Source organism: Plutella xylostella, chromosome 4, assembly GCF_932276165.1.
Source record: "Plutella xylostella chromosome 4, ilPluXylo3.1, whole genome shotgun sequence".
NCBI lineage: Eukaryota > Metazoa > Arthropoda > Insecta > Lepidoptera > Plutellidae > Plutella > Plutella xylostella.
This window is the reverse complement of record NC_063984.1, coordinates 9,476,103-9,493,524: the sequence shown is the minus strand read 5'-3', so window position 1 is coordinate 9,493,524 and position 17,422 is coordinate 9,476,103. Positions and strand designations below refer to the sequence as shown.

General features: G+C 40.1%; 2 protein-coding genes across 2 annotated transcripts in view; both read left to right on the top strand.

Moving 5' to 3' along the window:
• LOC105397909 (protein Wnt-10a) overlaps positions 1-403 on the top strand; it is a 28,487-nt gene extending 28,084 nt beyond the window's left edge. The window contains exon 7 of the mRNA XM_011569926.3: positions 109-403. Within this exon, the coding sequence (XP_011568228.3) occupies positions 109-343 (235 nt within the window). The 3' untranslated portion in view covers positions 344-403. The remainder of the gene's footprint in view (positions 1-108) is intronic.
• Positions 404-7,192: 6,789 nt separating this feature from the next.
• On the top strand, positions 7,193-17,419 carry LOC105397908 (neither inactivation nor afterpotential protein C). The gene is made up of 17 exons (XM_011569925.3): positions 7,193-7,490; positions 7,677-7,977; positions 8,054-8,158; positions 9,458-9,837; positions 9,960-10,050; positions 10,135-10,419; positions 10,515-10,903; positions 10,986-11,534; positions 11,616-11,908; positions 12,004-12,302; positions 12,410-12,699; positions 12,907-13,056; positions 15,098-15,201; positions 15,362-15,430; positions 15,655-15,842; positions 16,163-16,362; positions 16,644-17,419. Exons 2-17 carry the CDS (start codon positions 7,687-7,689, stop codon positions 17,389-17,391), a joined length of 4,431 nt encoding a protein of 1,476 aa, XP_011568227.3. The 5' UTR covers positions 7,193-7,490; positions 7,677-7,686; the 3' UTR covers positions 17,392-17,419.
• The last annotated feature ends 3 nt before the right edge of the window (positions 17,420-17,422 follow it).

Sequence of the window (17,422 nt, the reverse complement as noted above, 5' to 3'; positions counted from 1 at the left end):
TGGGTAACAAACTTCAAAAAAATAAGTGAGGAACTTGGAGGTCCTTACTTTTTTATGCTGTTTCTTTATGTTAAGCAAATCCATTTCTAACCTCTCACCTCCCCGCAGATCCCCAAGCTTCTGCGACGCGGACCCTCGCGCCGACTCCCCGGGCACGTCGGGCCGCGTCTGCCGCACGGGCCGCGCCTCCCGCGCCGGCGCCTGCGCGACTCTGTGCTGCGGCCGCGGCCACGCGCTGCTGCGCCGCTCGAGTCTCAAGCCATGCAACTGCACGTTCCACTGGTGCTGTAGGGTGGACTGTGACAGGTGCCGGGATGATAAGTGGGTCGCTGTTTGTAAGTAACTGCCAGTTTCTATACTCTATCTACCGATAGCTGACAGTTATAGTAACATACGATTTTGACACATAAAAATTTGCATTCTGTCCAAATCGTATAAGGGCCGATTTTTCAATGCTCAGATAGACAACCAGATAGCGTTTATTCGACAGATAGCGAAATATTGAATTTTTCAACCGTCAGATAGAACTTATTCGTCCAATAACTCAGTTAACTGGAGAATAAATCTATCTGCTGCTTGAGCCGCCAGATAGTGCTTATTCGATTGATAATTTGACATTTGAGGTTATTAAGTAAGTTTTTTTTTGTGTTTATACCAATTCTAAACTATACAAGCGCAGAGAATAATCGTCTTTTCAATGGATATTTTCGATGATATTGATGATTTGGCGATCGAAAAAGAGGTAGTAGGTAATGAACGAATGTATTAATCCTGTTGAAAGGAAAGTCAGAGTCGTCAAAACGAGGCCTGATCATTACAGCATGTGGGATGCAAAAGAATTTCATCGCCGAAAGGCGCCAGACTACAAACATTATGTTGATTTATTTTCAAGCATTAATTTAAAAAAAAAGAGGAATGTAGTAGCACTTCCTTCATAATAAAATATTAAGGTACATTATAGTTTTTCATTAAATTTAAATTAAGGATACGTTGAATGCTAATGTTGGAGCAAATGCCTAACACCTTTTCTACTACATCGTTAAATGAAGGAGCATTTGAGGGCCCAGCTCCAGTTTTGTACATCTCCTGCCTTTGCAGGGAAGACTTCTTCTTACGACTTCTTCTTCATTGTTTTTTTGATGCCCTCGTACTTAAATTAAAGGATTTTCAATGAGCGGACTGGTTATACCACTGGAGTTAAAAGAAACTCAATTTTCTTCCATGCAGACTGCATGGAAGAAAATTATTATTTGTTGCTGCATCGGTCTTTTTATTTTCTATGACATGTTTGAATAAAATTTATCTACCACTCACTAACACAGTAACTTCATTAATATTAAAATTCGCCGAACGCTCTCTTTTTTGTGATTCCATTGCGATCCAAAAATAACAAATATAAATACCAAAATTGAAACAACCCAATAAACAACCAAACAAAACAGTCAGTGAGGCTTGTGGCTTGACAGTGACAGTTGACTCTGACAATCAAAATAGTAGTCTGTCCTGCTTTAGCACTAGGTGTCTACATATACTTGTTTCACCTTTCCAGAGTTCAAGTAGAAAAATCGGTAAGATAGTTACCTATGGAATAAATCACAATTGAAAAATGGTTTAGCAACTACCAAGCCGATAAACAGCCAAATAAAATTATTCGCTAGATAGTTATTTGACCTTTTATCCTGGCATTGAAAAATCGGCCCTAAAAGTAACTGTCTCCTATCGATAGATAGAGTTATTGAAACTGGCAGTAAGAGGGTTCTAGGGATGTTGTCATGAGATGAGGCTGAAAGTAGCTGAGACAAGTGTAGTTGAATTTGATGGTCATAACTCGTATCTGATGAATTGACGTAACCTAATCTCGTCATAGCACGAACGACATACAACATTGCTGTTCTTCGTATTATAAAGATTCAGTTAGATCAGAGTCCGTCGCTCGCCTATCGTTTACCTTAAGAATGAAGTCGTATAACAGCATCTTTATACTACATTGAGTAAAGCCGCGCCACACTTTCTAACCTTTCCCAGTAGTGGAAAGGCTAAGAAGGTCGTATTGGAGTTACAGAAGTATTCTTAGCCTAATTATAAGCTTATAAGAACACCAAAGCTGTTTTAGAAGCTGGAATCACCAACTAAGGGCGGATTCGACCAACGTCGAGTAACTTTTTACTCGAGAGTAAACCACCAGTTACTCGCGAGTAAGCAGATTTTTCATTCTACCAAACCTGAAACCAAGATAAGTAGCTTATCCCAAGAATAAAATGTTATACCGCCAAAATTTACCGTGTAACGAGCTTATCCGAGAGTAATTTTGTAATGGCGGCAGCACATCAGCTGATTACAAAACCGTCATAATGACATATAAACACATCTGTCAAATCATAAACAAAAGTACGTTAAAAGGCAAATTCTCAGAATAACAACAGCGAATAAAATATTAAAACATAAACAATTTCCTACTTTTATAATCCATTCAAACTAAGTTGGCATGTCATTTCTATTGCACGCTTTGAAAACGCAGCTATTTTTATTTTAGTTGCAGTATAGTTTCGTTCCTCGTTCATTCAATTAATCATGGTATAACTTGGTAGAATGCAAATGTACTTATCCCAGATATTTACTCGCGTATAAATTTTATTCCGGTATAGTTATTCTCGTGTAACTAGATGTTTGGACGAATCCACCCTAAGTAGGTAAAGGTTTAAAAAAATTAACAGAGGCTGATAAAGGATATAATGTGAGTAGCTATCTCTAGATAAGGCATCCTGTTTAATTATGTTCTAATTTGCACTAAATGTATCTATTATGATCATTAGAACAGTGAAGAGTTTTGCACGATCAATGTTGATAACGTAGGGGGTAATGTTTAAGGAATCTCATTATTCAATGCATTTTTAGATGTAGATTTGTGGAGTTATAAAATTGATGTCTAAGGTGAGGTAGATATATAGAGGTATTAATTAGTAAGATTTATTTTTTAAGATAAACTCACAAAAATACTGTTAGCATTCCATTACGTACCTATATATAAGTACTTACTAGTATTACTTATGTAAAAGTACCTATTCCAAATGATAAGGGTAGGGTGTAGCATGTAGTATAATGTAAAAATACGGTTAAAGTATTATTTGATCTAATGTACTTATTTAAAAGATTAACAATTATGCCCATTATAAGGTCATACCTATGTATAATATCACAATCAAGTATGTAAATGTCGTAAAGTCTATATTTAAGTACTTACCTAAGTCGTAACTTAATAAAAATGACAATCAGTATTAAATAGGATTAGAAATAGACTTTTGTATGTGTAAATATTATCTACGATCAACACCGATATTAATTTAATTTGTAACATTCCCAGTGCCGTGATATTTATTAACGCATTAATTTTACTATTTATTTGTAGTTTTAAGACCACTTTGTAACATTGCCAGTTGTTTTTATTAAGTAAACGAGATTACATTGACGAAACACCTCTTTTAGTTCCAACCAAAAAAATACTTACTTAAAAACTACTTCGTAACATTTTCCAATGTAAACAAATAAAAATAAACGCACAAAACAAAATATGTGTACAACAACAAAAGGAGAAGAGAAGCATACCACTTACGTTCTCGAGAGGGCGAGTCCTTTTGAAACTCAACAAAAAGGACACTTGATATAAAATAACACAAGTAAGTACTGAAATCATCGTTTGTGACAAGTCAATGAGTCTGTCTGCAATTATCCGTTTTATACCTGGGTAATTTGGCCCTTAGTCCGGCCCTCGCCTTTGTACCGGTCCGACACTTTGATTTTTTGTACTGAACCCGGCCCTTGATATGATACAGCTATTGACGTGAATAAAAACATCATCAGCTTAGCTAAAGCGATGTTTGGTGGAGCGAGTTGAATCCGTGCATACAGGTGTTACGCAGCCTCGTCATCCAGACACTGCACTCAGGGATTATGTGCAGGCGCGGCATCGGTGACGACGATGCCTAGTGACGCGACACGCGAGTGACGTAGATTTGTATTCCTCCGATTACGTAGAATTAAGCATAGGTTATATTTTCTTATATAGAACTTGGACACTTCTCGGCGCGACGTACCTAATATCGGACGTCTCTAAATTTAGTTCTAATTAGACTAGATAACTATTGTGGACAATTGAATATAGTATTAGTTATAAATCATTCATGGTTTTACTTGACCTCTCCTGCTGCCGTTCCTCATAATTGGCGCAGTCTTGAGAGCTGTAGATTCAGTGGCGTGTCTCATATCGATATCCGCTGATTGTCAATCGCTGACTTTACTACAGTTTCGAACCTACGGACGGCGGCCTAGCAGAGGCGAAGAGGAACCCTATCCAGACATCGATAGACAAGGCTCCAGAAGACCATGAAGTTATATCTGTACCTCCTAATACTGACCCTATCCGCTGTGGCACAGGCTCAGGAGATACGCCTGAGTAGTCTCGACAATGGCCCTGGTCTGCTACCCTTTAAGTTAGGTACGACAAGACTCATATCCCATTTCCATACATTCCTCCAAGATGTGGACATCGAAATGATGCTAAACCAAGTTCACACCCTGCAGTCTAATTTGTCAAACGTAGCCAACATAATTGCGGATACGAATTTAGTTTTTTTTAAATATCAAATTAATCACCTTCTCAGCAAACTAGACGAAGTCATTATCCAAATAGATACATTTTTACCGAACCGCGTAAAAAGAGGCTTATTGAATCCCTTAGGCTCACTAATCAAAGAAATTACCGGTAACCTGGATCATAACGACGCAATTAGATTTGAAAATGCCATCCAAATCCTAAATAAAAACGAACAAAACATATCAGACTCTTTTTCAAAGCACATTACACTATCAAAAGAAATGTCTGCTCAGCAATTTAAGATTTTAAATGACCTGAGGAGTAATCAGCTAAAGTTGAAATCTGCTCTTGCCGACGTCATCAATCTGACGATTACGGACACAGAGCGAAACAATAAATATGCTGAAATAGGCCACTCCATTTTTATCATAAACGATAAAGTACAAGATTTAACATACGAAATAAGCAGATTAGAAAATATTTTAGCCTTCAGCCGAACCAAATCTATGCACCATTCAGTATTATCATTAAAATTCATGCAGCACATGATCCACGAATTAAGAAAAAATACCTTAGTGACGAAATTATAAGTTTAGAAACCAGGTCTTACTATGACATAATTAATTTGGGTACCTATTTTTCGGACAAAAGGCTAGTGTTGGTACTTAAGTTTCCTATAATATTCACAGACATTTTCGAACTTTATAGATTATGCCCAACCCCAAATAAATTAAATGAAATCATCCTTCCTTCCTATCCTTTCATCGCTTCCAACTCCAAGGAATATGTTTACATAGAGGCAGAATGCCCGAAGGTCAGTACATGGTACATGTGCGAGCCGAAAATCGGTCATCAGTTGCGAGAACGACGCGACTGCATCCACCACTTAATCAACACACAGGAGATAGATGAAACGTGCTCACCCACGCCTGTCTCTCTGTCTAAGGAGGCTCTGACGGAGCTTGACAGCCAAAACTACATAATATCATTCCCAAGGCCGACCAAAGTTCACTTCAAATGCAACCACGATCAACATAAACTAGTACAAGGAAGCTATTTAGCACGCGTTCCTCATAACTGCATGATAAAGGCCCCCGAGTTCACCATCGTTAATACCGAGGATAAAATATTGGGACAACCTATCGAATTGACTGATATACCATGGCCTATATCTACAAGAAAGATATCTCATCCAAAATTTAATTTGACCACAATCGATCTAACTAATTTGCATAACATTCAAAAACAATTGGCTACGGAGGAACCAATGACTGTTGAAAAAATAGACGCCTCATTATACCACACTACGATTCCATTATACGTCATCGCAATACTAAGTGCATTTGTACTATCTATCACCTACATGGTGCGAAAGAGAGCGCATAAGCGACGTGACGCGATGAAGCGTGAGTCATCAACGCAAGCTGATATCCAGTTGAATGAACTACAAGATAAGCGTGACGCGGCATTTGCATTAAACATTTGCAAATAGTCGCTCATCTAAGGGAGGGAGATGTTACGCAGCCTCGTCATCCAGACACTGCACTCAGGGATTATGTGCAGGCGCGGCATCGGTGACGACGATGCCTAGTGACGCGACACGCGAGTGACGTAGATTTGTATTCCTCCGATTACGTAGAATTAAGCATAGGTTATATTTTCTTATATAGAACTTGGACACTTCTCGGCGCGACGTACCTAATATCGGACGTCTCTAAATTTAGTTCTAATTAGACTAGATAACTATTGTGGACAATTGAATATAGTATTAGTTATAAATCATTCATGGTTTTACTTGACCTCTCCTGCTGCCGTTCCTCATAATTCAGGGAAGGAATGTGCGTACGTTGAGATTTTGCAGACGTGTTACGCAGGGTTGAATTTTGTCTATGATCGATGAGGAATGAAAGACCTAATACCTAACCTGCATTGTAATGATAATTACCTAAGTATATTAGGTACATACTTATACAGTATCTACAAAAAAAAACTGTAATATAGGACATTGACGATTGGAAACCCCGATGTTATTGGTGACATCATAACTCTAGTTAATCCACAAAACAATGAGATCAGAGGTAGCGACGACCCTGATTTGACCTTTTGTCTAACATGTTATAAGTGCATCGAAGCCTCACCGTGGGGTAAATTATGTAAATTGTAGTAAGAACACCGATCCACTGGAATCCAGAAGTCGGCCACTAATGGTATAATTTATAAATTAAAGTTATAGAATGAAAATGTTAAGTTAGGGAAGGAATAAGAATAACGATTTTATTATAAGTAAATTTATGTCTATTGCGTTGTACACAACTGTAAACAAAAGAACTAAGGAGTATTATACCATATTTAGGTGGCGGAACTTTGACACAGTTGTTTTTTTATAAACACGATAAAATAGTTTTTTAAAAGTAAGTAGGTATATTTTTTTAACAAAAGCGAACTTATCTAGCATATTACTGAATACTCATGTTCTTGCAAATCGTGTTTGATTTCATTTGATAAGCAGGATACGTATTTATCACTTTAGCTAACTTGATTAATAGCACTTACAAAACATTTCAGTAAAACTAATAGACTTACGAACATTACGCTCCACTGGCTACTACAAACGTCTGCAAATTGTTGAAACAAAAAGTTTTCCCCCGCCCTTGGCCTCCGCGCAACCAAAGCTGATGAGCCTAATCTAAAACCGATCCCAATTAATACGGAGGAGCGTTAGCCGTGTGTCTAATTAGTCGCATTGTAGCCAAGGCCTGGTATTATGTCTTAATACTGTAACTGGATTAGAAACCCTTGCGGAACAGTTGTGGGGGTTCGCGGGGCGAGCAGTCGCCACTCGGTCGGCGCCGCCCGGCCGCAGTGTTGCTTCTCTGTGTTTAGAAGGAGTACCACCGAGGTAAGTCAGTTTTTTCTGTATTTGGGAGTGCAAAGAAGGGTGAGGCCCGTAAAGTTTAAAAAGAAGTAAGCTAGATAGGTCAGAGTGTTTAGATTCCAACTACGATATGGTCAAATTATGTAATGTAAGTTCGAGTAACTTATTATAACAAGATTCCGTTTATAATGCGATCACAACATCCTCCAGGGTCGTCAAGATGAAGGACGGCCTCAACGTATCGTCGCTGGCGAGCCCCGCGGACCGGTACGTGCTGGGCACCAAGCTGGGCTCGGGGATCTTCGGCGAGGTGCACCGCGCCACGGACTCGCAGGCGTCCGGCAAGGCCGTCGCCGTCAAGATACAGACGTACGACGACGACAATGAAGCCCACATCCAGGAGGAGTATCGCATCCTCCGCGACTTCTCCTCGCACGCCAACCTCGTCGACTTCTACGGAGTCTACTGCGAGAGGACCGAGGGAGTTAAGAAAATCTGGTTCGTTATTGAGGTAAGCCGTAAGGTTAGCAATGAATCACCCATTCAACATAAACGAACAATTACATGATAAATCCTCCCTTTTACAGCTATGCGAATGCGGATCTGTCATCGATATTGTCAGAAAGCTGCATGCGACAGACAGAAAAATGTCCGAGGAGCACATCGCTTACATTCTCAAATATACGATCAAGGTAAGCCCTTATTCGATGAACTATAAACATGTCGCTCGTCACATCGCAGTCCACCGCGCTGTTTATAAAACAAAGGGCCTGCCAGTCCTGCTTTCAACGGCTGAATCAATTGGAGGTTACTTTGAATGCAAACTCAATTGTTCTCGGAGCTATGTTCGGACGTTCGCTGCTCCTCACGTGACGTCGAATAAAATATAGCCTGGTCGTCCACGTACATTGAAATACTATCTCGGGCCATTACTTAAAATGCACGCCGCTTTATTTGAGGTGATTCGCGTCGCAACAGTCGAACTTGTCGAAGTGAATGTCTGCGCGCGAGCGACAACACCATGACGGCCCCCCATCGCGGCACATCGCTCAATTATCGTAAATAATGCTCGCGCACACAAGATATACGGACCCCGGCGCAGTAGCCGAGGAGCCCTGCGACGCACGCAAGCCCTCACAAAATCAGACTCTAACTTTCTCATGATAGAGACTCCCTCTGACTCAAACGAACCTGCCTCTTAAGCCCATAGTCCCGTGGTAAGGTTTAAATGCGTATTATCTTTATGCAAGCCACTTGGTTCACAATACCAGTGCGCAGACTCGGTCTTTTTCGTTCAGAGATCCGCGCATATCTATCGATGTTGCATCTCATGAGATACGATTAAACATTGAGATGGGAAATAATAACAAAGAGAATCTATCGATAAATCAATAATATGAAGTTCAGCCGTATAGTTTCCCGACATCCTTTCACGACAAACTTTCATCGACACCTTATTAATATTTAATTTCCCCGCCTCTTTTCCATGAAGCAATAACTTCCATCATACATAACATTCAGCAAGGTAACTTTGGTAAATAACCTAATTTGATTATAATAAACAACTACAGTAATTTGGTATTATCTAAAACCATTATCTAAATGATAGCAAAGTTATCACCCCCACCCTCACCTAATTAAATGATTCAAAATATCCAATAGCATTTTCGATAGCTACCTCACCCACATCACTAGCCGAAGCCAGCAGACTAAACAAGCATAATGAACGCATTAAATACACTGATATATCAGAGTGGAGAGAGGCTGAGACAAGCGGAGACGACGTCGCGGCCGCGATACGTATGCAAATACCCGCCAATGCGTCTCGGGGGCGTGGGCCCTTGACGGACACTGACGGCGGTATCGCTAACCCGTCTTAACAATCCAGATATAGTGCTACAGAGCTGACAGCGGGCCATTCGTTAAGGCGGGCCCCTACTCCCCGTCAATCTGTTGACGACTAATCGATTTAATCATCCATTCAATTACAGGCGCTGGTCTATTTGCATGAGAACAAAGTGATGCATCGCAACATACGGTGCAGCAATATACTGATAACAAAGGACGGTGAAGTGAAGCTGTCGGATTTTGGTCTGTCATGTCGGCTGGCGGGTACGCTGGGGAAGAGGAACACGAGTATTGGGTCTCCGAGCTGGATGGCCCCGGAGGCGGTGACGGGGGGCGATGGAGGGTACGGGAATAGGGCTGATGTGTGGGCTCTAGGGATCACGGCCATAGAGATCGCGGATTCTAAGGCGCCGTTCCAGGACATGCACCCGACGCGGGCGCTGTTCCAGATAGTGCGCAACCCGCCGCCCGGCCTCGCCAAGCCCTCCATGTGGTCCAACGAGCTCAACGACTTTATCACCGAGTAAGTTATAAATCAAGTAATTATGTTATTACTTTGAACTTAATGTATGGGTGTACGCTATTGTACTCTAGGCTTGAATAGTTATAAAAGTGATGATGGTTAAACTTTAACTTGTTCAACAGGTGTTTGGAGAAGAATCCTGAACACAGACCTTTCATGGCGGAACTGACTGAGCATCCATTTATAGAATCTGTTCCTGAAAATGACTTTCACGTAACTTTTCAAACATTCTTTCTATATTATGATATTTTGAACTGTATATTTTCATAATTATAATAATAATTATGTTTATTTCAGATGACTACGGAATTAAAAGTATTGGCACTAGAATTAAAAGACAAAGAAATTACTGAACCAAAAATACCAGAAAGAATCATTAGAAACGGCTTACTTATAACCGAAGGGTGCCGAGAGCCCGAAACTATGCAAGTGGAAGATCTAGCAGCTTTGGAAGTACTTACAGAAGAAAATATACTGACCGAATTACAAACAAAATTATCAAAGGGATTCTTCACATCTTTCGTAGGAGAAATTTTGTTAATACTTAACCCCAACACACATGATGATATGTTCAACGAGACTGTAAGTATCTAATGAACGTAAGAATTGTAGGTACCTATAGGTAAATTATGATTCTAGTACCTATACAGCTAACACATAGAATTTATGTGTTTCAGTATCACAAAAAGTATGAATGCAAATCTAGATCAGACAATTTACCTCACATCTTTGCTGTGGCTGATAGCGCATACCAAGATGCTCTCCATCACAACGAGCCTCAACATATCGTCTTCAGTGGAGAATCTAAATCAGGGAAGACTACAAACATGAACCACGCTTTAGCCCATTTAACATATTTGGGGTCAATGAAGAATAACACTGGAGAGCGAATTCAAAAAGCAGCGAATGTAATCCAAGCCGCTATTAATGCATCAACGCCATTAAATCCTCATTCTACAAGGGCCATATTTCAAGTTCAGGTAACATACGGCAGCTCAGGCAAACTAAGTGGCGCTATATTCTGGCTTTACCAACTAGAGAAGTGGCGAGTTTCTTCAACTGATATGTAAGTAATTTAACATAAATAGTGGGTTTGATAACATCCGCTTAACTAACTTTTAAATAAATATTTGATTTTAACGTTCCAGGACACACGCAAATTTTAATCTTCTCTACTATTTCTATGATGCCATGGAAGCAGAAGATAAACTAGACAAGCTTCACCTGGAGAAAAATCGAAAGCATCGATATCTACGAGTATTGGAAGAACCTATAAAAGGACTCAAAGGCAGCCGAGAGACTCCTGAACAAAATGTAGAGAGTTACAAAGAGTTGATTGAAAGTTTGAAAATGCTTGATTGGGAGCAAGAAGAAATCGATATGTTGGAAACCGTTTTAGCCGCCATTCTTGTTTTAGGAAACGTAAGATTCAAAGACGATAAAAATGGAACTGCCGAAATAGAAAACCCGGAAGAAGCTAAGAAGGTTGCTACGTTACTTTCACTTGAAGAGCCTAAATTCCTCTGGGCTCTATTGAACTATTGCTTGATAGACAAAGGAACAGCTGTTAAACGAAGACATTCAACTGATGAGGCGAGAGATGCCCGAGATACACTAGCAAGTGCTCTGTACAAACGGATGGTAGATTGGATGATCAATTTGATCAATACAAAGCTAGCATTTTTGCGATCGGTATTGTAAGTGTTTCATTTGAAATAGTTAAATGAAAATTTCCGCTTTTTAATACTCCTTAATTTAATATCCTTTGCTTCTTTCAGTGGGGATAAGTACTCAGTGAGTCTGCTAGACATGTTTGGATTCGAATGCTTCCACCGCAATAGAATAGAGCAGCTTATTGTCAACACAACAAATGAACAAATACAATTCTTGTACAACCAAAGAATATTTGCTTGGGAAATGCAGGAAGAAGCTGAGGAAGGGATTCCAGTTACTGCCTTGCATTTTTATGATAACAAAAGTTCTGTAGACCATCTGATGGGGAGACCTTTGGGCTTGTTCTACATATTAGACGAAGCAAGCCGTACTAGCAGTGGTCAAGAGTTTATAATGAGTATGAAACTTTTACGAGATTTATTATAAGTACTGAGTAATTTCATATGCACTGTACCTATTAATCTACTGCTTTAATATTTTTTACATTTACAGCTTCCATCAGGAATTCATCGAAGGCCCCATACATAAAACTATCGGGCAGCCATGAGTTCAGTGTGGCTCACTACACAGGAAAAGTCAGCTATGATGCCAGAGAAATGGCGGACAAAAACAAAGACTTCCTACCTCCGGAAATGATTGAAACTATGAGAGCATCTGTTAATGAGACCGTGCAACAATTATTCAGGAACAAATTGACCAAAACTGGCAACTTGACGGTTACGTCCAATCAGCCGAAAGTTTCTGTGGCCAAATCGAAGAATGAAAAAGAAATGGCTAATTCGAAGGCGAGGGTATGTAGACTGCACCTACTAGGTATAATTGGCTACAATATGCATAAAATTTGAATTATATAAAGAAGAACGAATTAAAACAATAGTTTATATATTTTCCCTTCCAGAAATTCAACACAATATCCAAGGGTCAGTTCTCCCAGCTCCACCGAATGCGCACGGCCGCAGCCACCTACAGGGCCACAAGCCTGGAGCTCCTGAAGCAACTCTCTATTGGCCCTGGGAGTGGGGGCACCCACTTCGTGCGCTGCATCAGGGCTGACTTGAATGACAACCCTCGCGGGTTCCAAACGGAGGTGGTGAGGCAACAATTGAGGGCGCTGGCCATTTTGGACACGGCCAAAGCGAGGCAGAATGGGTTCCCGTGCCGTATTCCGTTTGCCGAGTTTATAAGGAGGTTGGTATTTAAATTAAATAGTGTATCTTGGTTTCGAACCAACACAACCAAATCTTGGAGCGCCTGTCTATAATCATGGAGTCTAATTCATTTTATTAAATACTTATAAATCTGTGTATTTGAGTAAATAAAAAAAAAAACACAAATGATAACATGACAGGGAAATGTAATAAAGTAGTAGCTTACCGAAGTCATACGATTTTCCAGGTACCGCTTCCTGGCATTCGACTTCGATGAAAATGTGGAGGTGACCCAGGAAAACTGCAGATTACTTCTGATTCGTCTGAAAATGGAAGGCTGGCTTATTGGAAAGACAAAAGTGTTCCTGAAATATTACAATGAAGAATTCTTGGCCAGGTAATCAGTTTTATTCAGGTTTTTATAGTTTCAATTGTAAAACAGGGTGTCCACTCTGAATGCTTCAAAAAATTCCCTGACTTTTCCCTGACTTTCCATGACCATTTCAGAAAATTTCCCTGACCAGAGAGCAAAATAAAAACCCAATTTAAGTAATTTGAAGACGAAAGCTTGAAGTTTTGTTTTCATTTCTTTGACAATTATTGAAATATCGACTGCGTAAAATATTTATCCAGGGGGCTGGACAACCGGTATACTAAGCTGAAGGACGTGATTTAGGAGAGATCATTCTAAACAAAATTTTAACTGACTTCGAAAAAAGGAGGAGGTTCACTATTTTTTTATATACGTTCACTGATGACTCCGCCATTTAGGGACCGATTTTCATTTTTTTTAAATGTAATGAGTTGAACTCAATGGTTGGACAAAGAGTATAGATATGGTTTTTATGTCCATTTTAGCACGTATTAACCCATTCTAATGAAATTTAGAACGTAAATATAGTTCTCATAAAAAAAAATGATGTGATCATGGATCCTGGAGCTGATCTGATCATGGAAACGGAAGGCAGTCAAGGAAACTCATTAACGGTATAACAACTACCTCATGCCTACAGGCTTGAATGATTCGTATTTACTAGTAGGACTTATTGGTATCATTTTGCATCTTACATTAATTGATTGTCAATTATTGCAAATACACTAAAACAATAAAATAATACTTTAATGTTTCAGTACAGATATGCCTGGGCAGTGCGATTCTTGTTTATGTTGGTGCGCTGACAATGTGGTTAATGTTAAGAAAAGAATCGTACCTGCTTAGGTATAGTTGTATTGTCACATTAGTATTGGTCAACACATTAAATTTATTTCTAACTTTTTAGACGTTTTATGAAGTCAAATTATTTGTTCTTATAATTCGCAAAAAGAAATTGCTAACAAACTCACGTTTATTTCGCCATAAACGTGTAAGTCTTTCGTGTTTTTGCGACAATGTGTACGTAGTATTAAGTTTTTTTTAGATAAATACTAAAAAGACATACAACATTTGAAAAGTCAAGCGGCATTCACTGGTTTTTATAGTATAAAAGACAAGTTTTAACTGTTTGAAGCTCACTTTATGGTTGAAAAGTACCTACGTCTCTTCCCGAAAACAATGATTTTGTTCAAAAAATGTGTGATGAAGGAAACAGGCAAATGCGTATCGAAACCGAAAAACAAAAATATTCTTTGTATTGTGCGATCCACAGAGTACTTTGTATTATGGTGCGATCGCATTCAAATTTCACACTAAGTAGGTGCCGCGCCGAAACAGCGCTTCTGCAGGGATGCAGTCGCGCGACACGACGCAAGACGACGACAGTCTTAAAACGTTATTTAGAATGGCGAGCTGAGTCACCTTTTGCAACAACCTATAATATATATATTGGACATCAGCTAATCTTTTAGAATTCCTACTATGTACATATTTTTAAATCTTATTTATTTTTTATTAAATCACCATACTATATGTAATAGTATGGATCAGTAAAAAATATTTGAAAACTAAGCGAGATTTAATATTATGCTTTATGTATTTCACGACAAAAATAATAACATTAAGTACTAAATTTTTTCCAAAAATATGCTTGAATAGTCATTTTTCCCTGACTTTCCAGGTGGCCCATCAATTTCCCTGACTTTCCCTGACCACCTTGAGCTTCCCTGACTTTTCCCTGACTTTCCCTGACTTTCCAGATAGTGGACACCCTGTAAAAGTACTAACAAAGCGTATTTACGATAGTAAAATATAGGCACTTAATAATCATCTTATTAGGGATATTTATCATCATCAGCCCATAATCGTCTACTACTGGACTGGATATAGGCTTCTCCCATGAAGCGCTACAACACTCTGTCCTCGGCCTCTCTCATCCAGCCACTACCAGCTACCTGTCTTAACTAGGTCGTCGGTGCAGCTGGAGCGTGTCGTCCGGAGAGACCTACACTACCCTTTCCTGTTCAATTTAATAAAAAATATACTCACACGCGTCCATTTTCAGACTGTACGAAGTCCAAGTGAAGAAAATCGTCAAGGTTCAGTGCATGATGAGAGCTTTTCTAGCCAGACGAAAAGCTATAAAGAGCAAGTCTAAGAATTTGCACAGTAAGTTCAATTAGACCCGCAACCACCAATAAACTCCTACTCACTGTAAAACACTAGAATTAGTAACTACCTCACCTCACGCACCTCAATACAGCAGCACAGCCCTAAAACCACGGGGATTCAGAATAATAACCAAGTCTACAAAACGTCCTTATTACAGTTAAAGAGCTGAAGAAACAGCAGTCTTTACAAATCAATCAGGATGAGGCGGCACTGCTGATTCAAAAAGGTAAGTCCCTTCTTTATTACAGGTAACTAATTAGTAATTACCGAGAGATAATTATGTTAACTTTAATTACCAAAATTGATTTAAATCTTAACTACATCCCTATTACCTACCCTAAAATCATAACAACTGAACTAAGAAACTAGCAGAAAGTAAGTAGAAAATAAGTTTGTAACTATAAGTACTTACATGACCATAAAAAAATCAATGATAATTATTCCTTTCAGCTTACCGAGGTTACGTAGTCAGAAAAGCATACGGTCCGTTGATAAACAAATCTACAGGAGAAATAGATGAACAGACAGCATGCTTCCTCAAGAGATTTGCCATGAAATGGAAAAGCCGATCTATATTCCAAGTCCTCCTACAGTATAGAGCCGTCAAGTATCAAGATCTCGTCCATTTTTCACAACAGGTAAGTTTATAATACGGTATGCAGTATGTAGTTACTATCTTTTAAACCTGCGTTCGCGTAAAACATTATCGTATTGCGTGATGAATTTTCTACTTTCCAGACATCTGTATTCACATGACAGATAGTTAGTTATATAGAGGCGACCCCTGTGTATTTTTTCAGAAACTCGAGGACGTTACCCGGAACTTTCGCTAATGTGCCTATTTACCGTTGCACCGTATAAGTCGTAGTAGGTGCCTTGCGGTCATCATGCCTCCCACCCAACCACTACACATCTTATTACCTATGTACTTACCTAACTGCTTTCTACAACTTCCCAGGTGCACATCTACAACCAAGCCATAGTGGAATCTCTCATGTCGACGTCAACCTCCGTGCTGCTGGATCGCGTGGACCCTCACTCGAGACAGAAGGAGTTCCTGGGCTCCAGCCCGCCCTCTGTGTGGAAGCTGCCCTTTGGGATCAACCAGCTCACGTATTATGATACGACGCACATGTGTGACCCGAGCGGGAAGAGCAAGTTAGTTCTTTTTTAGCTGTATTGTTTATGTGTGTGTGTGTGTATGTGAGATAGGTCTTAAATCTGCAGTTGGACTGCCGAAGGTCCGATAACAGTTGGGGCAGACAACTTCAGATAACAGTTGCAGTTGGTTGGACGAAAAAGGTTGAGAACAGATTGTAGAGAGAGCCTCCGACGAGCAGTGGATGTTATAGAGATTTTTGCAACAATGTAGATGTAGGTAGATTAGTTTTTTTCTTATCGATCATCGAGTATTAATTCAATAATTTATCTCATTCCAGTGACACATTCGCGAGCCAATACGACTCCGACCACGAGCAGTGGGACGAGCCGCTCAAGCGTCGGTCCAGTTCAGCACAAAAACCACAGACTTCCACCGCCGGCACCCAGACCCTCATCAATGTACCGTACTGCCGCGACCCCACGCAGCCCGTCACCAAGCTGCCGCCAGAGGAGGCTCAGCCCAGACCAGCTGTCTACAAGAAGAAACCCGGCTACACCCCGCCTAACTTCTACCAAGCACCCACCCCCTGGTCCGGATCCACAGAAAACACCAACACACTCGAAAATAGCTCACAGAAACTCCGGAAGACAGGGTACAGTAAGAGCCTTTATGGCATTAATGTTCCACCTGACATGCCGAACCCTGTTAAAGAGCTGCAGGCAATGGCGAAGTCGGCCAACGATTTGAGCGGAGACGACCCTCCATTCAACTTCCAGGCTATGTTGAAGAAGACGCCGAGGAATCGGGCCTCTATGAAGCGAACTGGCGAGTCCGACCTCAGCATCTTGGAGGATAAGACGACCGCGCCGAGACACATCATCTCACATAGCAAGGGCAAGGGGCCGGCCCCAGCCAGACCCAAGAGCAGGGAGTTCACGAGGAAAGACTCAAGAGAGCTCATACACGCGGCTTTAAAAAAACGAGAATCTATGGGCGACCTCAATGCCATAGACAACAAACTTATGAATCAAAAGATACAAATTGCGCCCGGGATTACTGTAGAAGGTACTGTTACTGATTTGTAGGTTCAAGGTATACTAAATAAAAACAGGTTCA

What these genes read in the sequence shown, in the direction of transcription:
- LOC105397908 (XM_011569925.3), top strand. Translation starts at nt 7,687, where the DNA reads ATGAAGGACGGCCTCAACGTATCGTCGCTGGCGAGCCCCGCGGACCGG. An exon ending in ATGATATGTTCAACGAGACT is followed by an intron (nt 10,420 to 10,514) that starts GTAAGTATCTAA and finishes TATGTGTTTCAG; the next exon opens with TATCACAAAAAGTATGAATG. An exon ending in CGAGTTTCTTCAACTGATAT is followed by an intron (nt 10,904 to 10,985) that starts GTAAGTAATTTA and finishes TTAACGTTCCAG; the next exon opens with GACACACGCAAATTTTAATC.